This window comes from Papilio machaon, chromosome 19 (assembly GCF_912999745.1).
Source record: "Papilio machaon chromosome 19, ilPapMach1.1, whole genome shotgun sequence".
Taxonomy (NCBI): Eukaryota; Metazoa; Arthropoda; class Insecta; order Lepidoptera; family Papilionidae; genus Papilio; species Papilio machaon.
Window position 1 is genome coordinate 4,106,977 of NC_060004.1, and position 12,262 is coordinate 4,119,238.

Below are 12,262 nucleotides of genomic sequence, written 5' to 3' on the forward strand. Positions count from 1 at the left end.
TTCATTATGATAAAAAAGACAGTCTATTGCTACTGAAATATTGCTTATAAAATTACTAGCTGTCGCCCACGACTCCGTCTGCGCTGAATTAAAAAAAAACTTAATAAGTAGCCTATGTGTTCTTCCAGTCTATGTTCTATATCTGTGCCAAATTTCATGAAAATCCGTTGAGTCGTTCCAGAGATACCTTATAACAAACATCCATCCATCCATCTAAACTTTCGCATTTATAATATTAGTAAGAAGTAAGATTTACATAATGTTTTAAGTCGCAAACATTGTAGTTTTAAAGTTCAAGGTAAATTTGCAGCATTGAAAGTAAAATATATTATACGAAAAATAAAACACCATCTTTACACAACAAAATAAATAACAATGTTTCAAAGTCTTTCGTTTATTATTTAACGAACAAATTCTTAAAACAACGACGACAAAGCTTTCGATGAAAGCTTCAATAATTCAATTGAGTAAGCTTTAGTGTCAGTAAATCAAGCTGCGAGCTTCGAGCTTCCACGAAGTTGCAGGAAAGGAATGCATCCTATCAATTATGGTCAAAACTACTCGCCTGCAATTGCGAAACACACCTAATTAAACAAATACTTAACTTGTCACTAAGTTTATAGTAAGTATATTTGTTTTGTTTTCTATGTTTATTTATAACCAAACAACAAAAGTTGCCGCTTTTATAAGAATCTATAAGATTTGGAGATTTTGAAAGAATTTGTTATTACTCGTTACTTGAGTTTAGAATTAATTAAAATATTAAATTTACTAGGTGTTAAAACCTGTCAATCGGACAAAAACAATTCATACACGCGAAAAACATCACCCCCAATCAGTTGACCAAAACTGACTGCTTCATTTTTCTTATTATCAATTGAGTTCACAGAATTACTATCTTCACAAATATAGTACCTACAGTGTGTATTTTTTTAAATAAACAAATCAAAATTAAATTCAAAAGTCTGAGAAATGCTAATCGAGATATCAAACCACATTAAATGTGTACAAAATTTTACTTATCTACCTTTGATGCGCTCTTTAAGATTTCCAAAACGGTGCTCCACATAGAAACGTGTTTGCAATTAGTTAGGTCCAACTGAGAGGCAGGTCTTGAACAGGTCTGGACGTATCTGATCGTTACGCACAACGCAAATACAGGCTGATTTAAAATTAACTAGCTTTCAAATGTTCTAACTATTAGAACAAGCAGACAGCTGTTTCTACTGATTTCATTTTCATAGTCACTGAATTAATGTAAACAGAAATATTAATTATAGAATAACATCCTTTCAAAATAGAACGTCGTAACTTTACATCCCTTCCTCCTTTCCTAAAATAGGCAGACATCAAGTCTGTAACTGTTTGTAGTTGCAAATATTGATGAGTAAAAAAGCGTAGTACTAAAACATCTTCTCAATAATCTCACTAATCTTAATCATCTAACAAAGAAATGACTACTGCCTTCTTTGCCCTAATTTCTTTATCCTGGATATAATTTAAGGAACGGGTCTACAATATATATAATTTCTGCATATGCAAAATAAAACACAGCTGTAATATTTGCCCATAATTTGTAAACACACAATCAATCAATCGGGTGACCTCGATTGCCGTGCAACCTTGAGGCCAGTAAATAAATATTTGGTTTACACATGCTAAAGTAGTGACAATCTTATATGGTCACTTTTTAAGAGCTATTAAGAAAGTTATTAGTGCATTTGTATATACGTTGTATGTTTATGCCGTTTCTTGGTATAAGATATCAGTACCAAAGCTTTTTGATTTGTTGTCAAATGTACCGACAACTTAATAATTTGCGCATACGTCTGTAATTCATTTGTATATGTAAATAGCATACAAATAAGTCAAAGTAGAGTGGACAGTTTCGAGCATTATAATTTTGCATTCGTTCCGCCTTTGACACAATTGTTTAGAGTACACAAATACAGTTATGTAATATTAATTGAAACCTCAAGTATATTCACATGAGCTCAAGATAGCAAAATTTATGACAATTATTGCAAATTTGCCGTGTACATTTTTGTATCGAATGCTCATCTTAAATATGCTTTGTATTTATAAACTAAAATATAAATTTGTAGTTATTTTCTTAAATGGCCAAATAAATGTGTTTTTTTTTTTAATATTTATAAATTGATGTATTCGAAAGTTGATTATTTATATTATACAGACGTGGTTAAAAACGACTAGACTGACCACCTGTTACTTTCAAATTAAAGTACTAGTAAAGAGTAATATTTTACCTTTCTGAGACGTATATTATATTACAATGCCATAGTTATTGAGTTTATTTAGAACATTTAGTATTTGTTATTTAGCACAATAAAATTTGAACACTCTGTATAACAGTTGAAGACATAATCTTTAAGACTATATATTAAGAGTGCATCGTATGTCCGCGGAAGTGTTTTTGTGCGCACGCGTTTACGGTTCAAAGCGCATACTAGTTACGGTCCACGGCTTTATTTATATTCACTCACTACAACTGCTAACTTTTGTACCGACCATCTGAATATGTTATTATTTGTTAGCAACAATCAAACTTATAATGAAAACTAGATAGAGCATTTTAAACATTTTACATTATCAGCCCGAGTTAGTCCACTGCTGCACTTAGGCCTCCCTCATCGATTGCCACAAATATACTCAAATACAGTAAATTATTATCAATATTTATAAGATAAATCAATAATGTTGAGGAGCCGATATTACTATGCACGTAGTGTTGCTTACTAAATGTTATTTTTATTCGAAACAGCTTTAAAGTACGATTAGAAATCATAACAACATAAATCATAATACCTAGTTCTCATAGCAATGAATATTAACATTATGAAATATTCTATATTTCCTTGATTATATTTTTTATATTAGTATGTTATGTTAGCGATAAATAGTTCATACATCTTCCAACAACGTAGTCATATATGTTGTTGTTATACTCACATAATGCTTCTTACATAATGTTTATTATTATTTAAATAAGCTTAGCTGTTACACAAATAATATAAATTTTTATTTTATTACAAGTAGGCAAAGTCTATAAAAATAAAGCAAGAAAATAATAAGATAGGATTTTTTACAACCATAGATTACCAGTTGTATTTTAATTACTGTCAAGCTGTAAATTCATCAAGCAAATTAAAATGAAATCCACTCGTAAACAATCTTTTCGTAGTCAAAAAAAATATCTGACGCTAGTACTAAAACTTGTCGTACTAAAAACTTTTGACTTATGAGCATATTCCGTGTTATAATGCCATTAAACCATAGAGGTAATTAATCTATAGGCGCAAATACTCGGCCACCGGTTCCGGGTCCAGGTAGCGCAGGTTCGACGCCCGTTCCGCTTTGCCCACCGCGTGTGAACAACGCCCTATCATTTCGGGAAATTCTCTGGAACTATAACAATGGTTACCATCCTTACGCCTTAAATGGTATCAAACATTGCCTTCCCCGGTGTAATCTTAACTATGTTTAATTTACTTTTTAAAAGTACTTACTTAATAGTAATTTTAGAATCTAATGACAGGACAACTAAGGAAAACATTTAAGAAAAAAAAATGGTAAAATTACCTGGAAATTAATAAGATTTTTCGAGCTTAATACATCAAAAAATACCACCAAAACATACAAAAATAAGGAAAAATCTGAAAATTAATTCAATGTGTGATGACTGCACAATGATTCCAATGATGTAATGCAAATTGTCTCCGCTTCTGATTCACCTCACAGTCCGAATAACGACTCGTCAAGCAGGTTTGCAAACGGCAAACACTAATCTTTCAATTAACAACTCACGTACCCGAAGATTCTCACGTTAGTGTATCAACAGTATTGTCCACATCTTATAACTGAATCAATTTTAACGTTATCAAAACTTTACAAATATCTTACGAGTAGAGCTAATAAAATGGTTCAATATCCGTCATTGTAGTGGTTTACGTTAGTTAGCATAGAATAAGTGCGTAGAATTAAAACATTTAGGCAGATACCTAAAATTATGTTCTGAGCAGTAAATCAGTTAATAACATTTGAGTAATATGATTAATGTTTTTGTTTGTTACCAGGTTCAGAATCCCAGGTGCAATGTACTCCAGAAGTGATGGCGGTTACCGTTCCCATGGATGGAGACAGGAAAATGTCCTATCTCGACAACCTTAAAGGTAAACTATCGCCGCTGCCCTTTGTCTTCTACAGATATCCTGCTTTATTGGTAGAATTATGTTGAATTGTAAAAAACTTCTTTGGTGGTGTATGACGTAGGTAGGATAGATATATGCACGCTTCCTTGAGACGTCCGCATTCTTGGGCTAACAGGTCACAAGTGATATAACATTACCCCTCCTTTGAGTACTATCCGCATGATTCTGTTGAAACAACTGTTCTATTACAGAGGCATCAATTGTATGCAAGAATTAGCACTCTGAAATTCTCTTAGTAACCATGATCTATGCTAGGTCTAGAAGGCAGGGCAGCTATCATTGATTGGTTTTATTCGACGTAATTTTTGTATATATTTTAGATTTCACAACTCCCTAACCACCATCATCTAGGGACACTCATGGCAATAGAAAAGATCCTGAAATATTCTACAAAATACACTGGTCCTTTAAGTATTATTCCCAGAAACAGTCCCTCATCAACTCTGCCTAGACAAACCGCAGTTTAAGCTAAAAATATATTTCTGTTAACAATTCACATACGCTGTATGCGCTTAGCACACACTTCAGCGTGTTTCTTATGTCCACTGATGTGTTTGTCTAAATTATTGGATATTGTTTTGAATACCGACTTGCTTAGCATTCTTAGAAACTTGTTTGTTGGGATTTGTATTTTTATTTCTGGTAATTTTCTAAGATTTCTTTTATCCAACATTCAAAGCTAATGATATCAAAAGATTTCGTTATTGTATATCAGACCTTCATAAACTACTTTTAATCATCATGAAATTCCTTCCTTTGATGTCTTGTAATAATTATTTTCAGTTCTGATCAAAGGAGTAAATTCCTTTTATGCTATGAAGTATAATAACAAAGGCTGCCAAATTAGACAATCCAGAATTAATTAAAGGAATTAAATTTATATGAGATTTATACAAGATAGAGCTTATGATATAATCTATTATGAATGACCTCAATCGCGGTTAATTAGTCTTGTATATTTGATGAATTTATGTATTAATATTTCGTCATTATATACTTAGTATGGATGAGTAATTATTTACTTACATTATACCTTAAATGGTTCTCTAGATTTGGATTAAATTTATTATAAAAATACATACAAGGAATTTGTTTTTGAATTTATCGATTGAGGCGTCCCACCAGTAAAAAATTGGAAAACGAATAACAAATTATAAATTATGAAAAATCATAAGGATTTGTCAATATCGGGAATATGTTATTGCTTATTTCCAAGTTTCTTTTTCAATTCCATTTCTTTTCTCCTTTTTCTATAGTATCAATAAATATACTATCAATTGGTTAGTCGAAAACGATAAATAGCTCCATTCAAGCTTACTATTTCTAAACGCTATTGAACTCAGAAATGCAGTAAATCCATTCAATCCTGGTAATTCATTCGTCAAGTCATCTAGTATGCACTTCGTATAAACTGCGCAATTCCTTTACCTTGATGAATTTCAGTCCTCAATTCATCGTCAATTGCACCATCTACTTTATTGCATTGAAAGATTTAATCTACAAAAGAGGAACTTGACTTACCCAACCTATACATAGAAATGAAAATAATGTAGTTCTAATTAAATCTCTTACTAGTTTTGTGACGCGAACGGATGGTGCACTCTTTTAACCGGTGACATATTTAAAACTTAAAGTATTTTATTTGTATGCAGCAGTTTCTCCTATTCTTACAGCTGAATTTATGAATTTAAGTACTATTGTTATTGTAGTTTCATTCGTCCATAAATCAGACTCTTCCCACGACACGGAGGCTGTTGCAGATTTCTTCTTTCGATTCGAAAACATTTATGTGATAGTTATACACGTACGTTCGCTTCCATTGATGTGTCAATTCAGTATACGCATGGTGGAAAGATTTACAACGCGTCTTCCTACGATACCATTGCTTCTTTACCTTTTTCGTTGAAACTTGACGATTTATAAATTGTCTAGCTGTTACCATCGATTTTCAAACAATTACCTCTATACATCAGTGTTAAATAGTAACAATATGATTTGCGTCTGTAGCTTTACCAGTATCATGTTTCTTTATACTCATCTTTTATTTCATCCCCAGCAATTTTATTTAGAAGTAAGAACGATAAATTTCTTTATTTTTAATATCAATAATGAAATTAATATGTAGTCCTGGCACTTTTTTTAGCAAATTTTCTAACAACCAGTGCATAGTGACATACTAAAGGAGCCTATAGAAAGCGTACACATTGAAAAAGAGACGTTAGGTATCGGACCAATTATAAAACCGTGACCTGAAAATGGGTCAATCGATAAACGAATCGCCTAATGATAAGTCAATCGACCCCCACGGACAAACGCAAATTCAAAGAAACCGATGTGATTATATCAATTTAATTAATTTTTACTTGTTCCAGATTACAAACCGTGCCTACCGAACATTGAGAACAACGCTGCGACTTTTGTTCTCGATTTACAAGACCATCACAAGTGCGGAGTCACCAGGGTCATCAATCAAATTACGGTAATCATTACATTAGGTAATCATGATATTTTCTCAACAATTAGAACTTATATTGAAAGAGATCTGTTTGAGAGCAAACGGACGGATGGATCGTCCTATCAGACGGTTAGGAAGACGGTGGAAAAAGAAGATGGAGTCATCTGTAAACTTCTTTCCAAGTCGGCATTCTTCATTCCATTAAATCGTAACATGTTCACCCTCAATAATCCTTCAATACTGCAACGATTAATAAGTTGTGTAGGTTTTTAACACATTTGTTTAAAGTGTAACTTGTATTTCAGGGCAAACGTACCTTCTACCATAAGATAATGATAGAACTGGGTGACGGCGGACGAGAAACGGTGACAGTTCGCTGTATGATCACCGGCAATCCGCATTTACTCACCAGGCGAGCCGTGGAGCCATTCCCGCTAGATTTCAACGAACCTGAGTATGTAGTTTTATGTTATATTCGAAGCTTCACAATCTTTCTTTTAATTCAAGTACAAGCTGTACTCTCCAGAACACAGTATTGTATGATATATTATGCTACATGTAATTTATGAAATTCTGGTGCTGAAGTAAGATCCTATGGAAATCCATAATATTTTTGTTTACCGTAACCACAGTCAAGACTTTAGGTGCAGGTACCACGACACACGCTTACGTTAGGTTAAGTTGTTGTCTCACTCTTTCTTTTTCTCAAAATCATTACTATCGATAACATCTCTAAATTTTCATTCCAGTGTCCTAAACATTACAAGATATGAAGAAGGACGTGCACCAGAACCAGTATTGGGAGCAGTTGTAAAGCAAAATGGCAAACAGTGAGTATTCAACTCCCACAACTAAATCATTTCAAGTTATTTTTAAATACATCCTCTTGCAACTGTAGCCATGAAATGTTAAATTTAGGATAAGGAAGTAGTAAATTAGAGTTTTCAATCCCATCTAAATCAAGATCTAACTTATTAGTGTATCTGTGTAATTTTATCAGATAATCCTACTGTGAAGTTGAATTCTGGAAATAAAATTAAAAATTTATTGACTTCTTTACTATAAACTGTGTATCTCTTTTCTAGGGTTTCCGGCGAGATATCAGTCAGTCCGGGTACTCCGCTGTCAATGGAGATCTTCTTGGACAACTCTTCGGCACCAGTGTACGGCCTGCTTGTTAATTACATGCAAGTCACTGACACCGGCAAGCAGCAGGAGACCATTGTCTTCAATGGGTAAGTCTTTATCATCATCACCAGCGTCCTGGTCTGTGTTATACATCAACGTTTGCCAATTTTGTAGCAAGGAATGTGTAATTCTTAAAAATTAGAGAACTGTGTGGGAAGGAAAATAAAAAATATAAAAGATATAATTTTTGCAAGTTTTTTTATAGTGTTAAAATAAGCTAATAAGCTAAAAAGAACAGTTTACAGTTTATTTTTTAAGTTAACAGATTAAGATAACATATTTAAACTCATTTAAAATAATTCCAGATGTTCTGTGGACCCTTACTTATTCGACAACTTCGTGACAACCGACGGCGACGTGCTCGCGGCCAAGTTTAAAGCTTTCAAGTTCCCGGACACCACTTACGTGCAATTCCGAGGAACTGTCACTGTCTGTTTGGACAAATGCCAAGGGGTAAGTCCATTGTATGATTAACAACAGCTTTAAAGTTTACTGTCCTATAGAAGTTCTCATATATTGTAGAAGAATATTCTCTGGAGAGAAATGAAAATACGTGTTAAGTCAAAATCCCCGGCAAGATTTGTTTTGATAGATTTTTATTTCGTAATTAACTAAATAAAATATTATTTGTGTGTAGGTTCAATGCAGTAACGGCGCAATAGGATACGGCAGAAAGCGACGTTCAGTTGCCTCCAGCGCTGACTCCAATAAAGTATACGAAGTATCATTGACCACGTTCATCAAAGTCGACTGGACTGACCCCAATGCCGCCAAGGACTCTGGTTAGTTAATTACTTAAGAAAATTTAAGAAAAGAATTAAGTGCCGTACTATGATCATTAAGTGGTCACTGAAAGAGCCCCTTAGTGCAAATAGCGACAAGTTAATGTCTCTGAATTTGTAATTTAATGAAATAGTACGATGTTTATAATATTAATGAGTAAACTTTCCATAAATAACATTTAATTTATTTATACTATGATTAATTAAGGTTCGAATGATAACTAAATTTGTGATCACTAAGGAGCCCCTTAGTGCAGATAGCGACCAGTTATTGTCTCTGAATTTATAATTTAATGAAATAGTACGATGTTTACAACATTAATGAGTACATTGTTCATAAATAACATTTAATTTATTTATACTATGATTTATTGAGGTTCGAATGGTAATTAAATTGTAGTGTTTGCTGTGTAATTATTAAGTCTCTTTTTCAACATTCCAGAATATCTGTCGCTATTAAAAAATCTGAAGGTAGCTAATCAGAAGCTAGGGGATATGGACGGTACTCCGGCCACGGTCGCCGAACACACACAGGACAATAGGCTGGTGTTGCACTCAATGGACCAGCCAAACGCCGCCAATGTACTCACGCAGAGCTGCTTACTGCTTTTCATTAGCTTACTATTAGCGTATTATTAATATCACCTTCATTAATCATTTACTTTATAAATAAATGTAAATTAAAATTAATCTAATTGGGAGGTATGCCTATAGAATTAACATGTTCGCAATTAGGTCGCTTTTAAAGTAAGATACTATATTAAAGAGCGAGACCTATTATAGCATTTGTTCCTAACTTTAGAACACCCTAATGTAATTCAAGGTCACATGTTTGTTTACATTTATTTATAATTAAATGAAGATATTATAATCTATTTTGTAAATCTTCTACCGAATTTTAAATGAGAATAACAAAATTAAACTTTTGACATTTCGAGTAGTATATGAAAATCAAATTTTTTTACAGAATAATAGATAAAATATACCTACATATAGACAAAAATAATGTATGCTTTCAGTACTTTGATATTAAATGTGATAAAAAGATAACAGACTAACTTATTGTTTGTTTGCATAAAAAATACTTTAATACATCACAAATAATTATTAACTGTTTAACATAATATCGTACATTTTACCAACTACGTTTTAATTACTATTAAAATGACTTAGATTTAAGTGAAAGTGATTTAATTTTAATTTAAGAATACCGTAAGTTTAGTGCCTACTTAATTATTAATAAAAAAATAAAAATAAATAAAACTAATGCTGACGCATTTAAGTCCGCTAGTCTTTAAAATAAATGGGTTTATTCAATAAGAAATAAATGCTCATTTTTCTTCTTTTATGAACATATACCATTATTGTAACTTTATTTTTAAATCAAGAAATTAAAAAATATAATATCCGGATTATTAGCTGTTCGATCTTGCAATTGGTTAGTAGTTTTGAATTTATGTACAACAAACAATTTATTATGCTTTAACGATAAGAAAGATAATCCGTGGTACCAACTATATAGCTAGAAAGCTTGTGGCAGACAAGTTACTTCGAGATACCATCTATGTTAACTTGACGTCCAAACGGATTGGCTGCCACTTTAATACAATCCGAAACAAGAAAAAAAAAACATTTTTTCTAATATCCAATGTTATTGTTATCAAACGAATGAAAGAAAGGTATTTAGTAATTACTTTTAACTTTTTTTTTCTGTTATGAATAAGTAATCAAAACTTTCTACATGGTGCTTCGTAATACGTAACTATTTTACAGTTTTGTAATTTTTTTTCTAAACTGCGAATAGATAAGATTAACAAAAGAATTAAAAATAATGTATGAAAGTAATTTAATGTGTTTTTATTAACTATTTTCAAATTCCTTCCGCCATAAATATAACATTTTTAAGAAATATTCAAGTTAATAACATAGCATCTGTTTGTTTGTTTGCATTGAATAGGCCTCCAAAACTACTGGAACGATTTGATTCACCGAATTCTTTCACTATTGGAAAGCTATATTTATTACAAGATTTTTTAATTCCGCACGAGTGAAGTTGCAGGCAACTGCTAGTTTGTAAATAAAACGAATTCAATGATTTCAGTCTTTTAATAGAATCATTGTAACTGATCAATCTAAATACATAATAATCGAGGAAATAAACATTATATAATAATATATAAGAAATATCTAATACATCACAAGACATATCTATATCTAAGATTTATTATAAAAACGAATCTCTGTGGTTTTCGTAAATTTACATTTTACAAAGGATAAACCACAAAATAATTATTAAATTACAAAATACGATTTTAAATGCTCCTAAAAATAAATTGTTCAAATTATTTCATCATATTGGTTATATGAATACAAATACAGTCGAACCAGGATAAGCGCGAGTCCAAGGAACCGGGATATTTTTCTCGCTTATAGAGATTTCTCTCTTACCCGAGTTTCGGTCATGACCGGACAATAATTCTCGCTTATCCAGGTTCGACTGTAAAAAACATTTCAACATATTTTAGCGATTGTATACATATAAACAAATTAACACAAAGGCTTTGAGAGAAATTAGTTGTACGAATTAATTATGATATTCATGTTGTCAATTACTCGTTTTCGTAATATTATAAGGAGGGAAAACATCAACGAGTTAGTTGTTAATAACTTTTCCAAATTATTACAAAATTATCTGTTTTTAAATCATTCAATTATTCTTTTCCATTGTCCAGTTACGACTAAAGTATAAGTATACTTTTAACTAAAACTAAAATATTAGCAAAACAATAAAGCAGATGATTATATTTACAAAATATTTGTTTTAATGTATTTGTAATACTCTGCAAATAAAATACATTTTATTTACACAAATATTAAAAGATGAGAAAGAAACTATTTAAAATTTACAGCATATTTAAGCTTTTTATTTCTTTTAAATTTTATAAGTAACATTCTTTTAGGAATGATTATTAAGATAGTGGTTATCTTAATAACAATGAAAGATATATAAAAATTTAATTATTTAGATAAAAATATAACAACTATAGAGCCGGAATGTTTAAAATACAAATCATTAAATAAAAATAGATACAAAACAATACTTTAAACACAAAAACTTAAACGGTGTTTCAATTACATTTTAGCTTAAACATATGTCGGACCCTTTTATCGCACGCTGTTATTACCAATAATCATCATCATCATCAACAGCCTTTATCTGCCCACTGCTGGGCATAGGCCTTTCTCAATGCCTTCCACAGTACGCGGTCCTCCGCCTTTCGCATCCAACAACTTCCCGCCGTGCGGATTATGTCGTCGGTCCATCTGGAAAGAGGACGCCCCACGCTCCTAGTCCCCATGATCCCCATGATTTTTCAATAATAATGATTATTGAAAAATTATTTTGCGTAGACTTCCGAAATGCGATTTCGACAAATTAGTAACAAGGTACTTATACCGAAAGCAGATTTGATGATAAATATTTAAGAGTAAACATACTCTTTTACAACCACATTGAAGTCAATAATATCAATCACCGGCGGTCAAAGGGTTAAACACGTGTTTAACTAAACAGTGTATAAATGTATTTTTTGAGTAATACAATAATA

The 12,262-nt window shown here is 31.7% G+C and overlaps 1 protein-coding gene across 1 annotated transcript in view; it reads left to right on the top strand.

Moving 5' to 3' along the window:
• LOC106715296 overlaps positions 1-9,608 on the top strand; it is a 37,514-nt gene extending 27,906 nt beyond the window's left edge. The window contains exons 3-10 of the mRNA XM_014508567.2: positions 4,095-4,190; positions 6,602-6,708; positions 6,990-7,138; positions 7,434-7,514; positions 7,770-7,919; positions 8,178-8,325; positions 8,510-8,654; positions 9,097-9,608. Coding sequence (XP_014364053.2) covers positions 4,095-4,190; positions 6,602-6,708; positions 6,990-7,138; positions 7,434-7,514; positions 7,770-7,919; positions 8,178-8,325; positions 8,510-8,654; positions 9,097-9,293 — 1,073 coding nt within the window. The 3' untranslated portion in view covers positions 9,294-9,608. The remainder of the gene's footprint in view (positions 1-4,094; positions 4,191-6,601; positions 6,709-6,989; positions 7,139-7,433; positions 7,515-7,769; positions 7,920-8,177; positions 8,326-8,509; positions 8,655-9,096) is intronic.
• Positions 9,609-12,262: the final 2,654 nt, after the last annotated feature.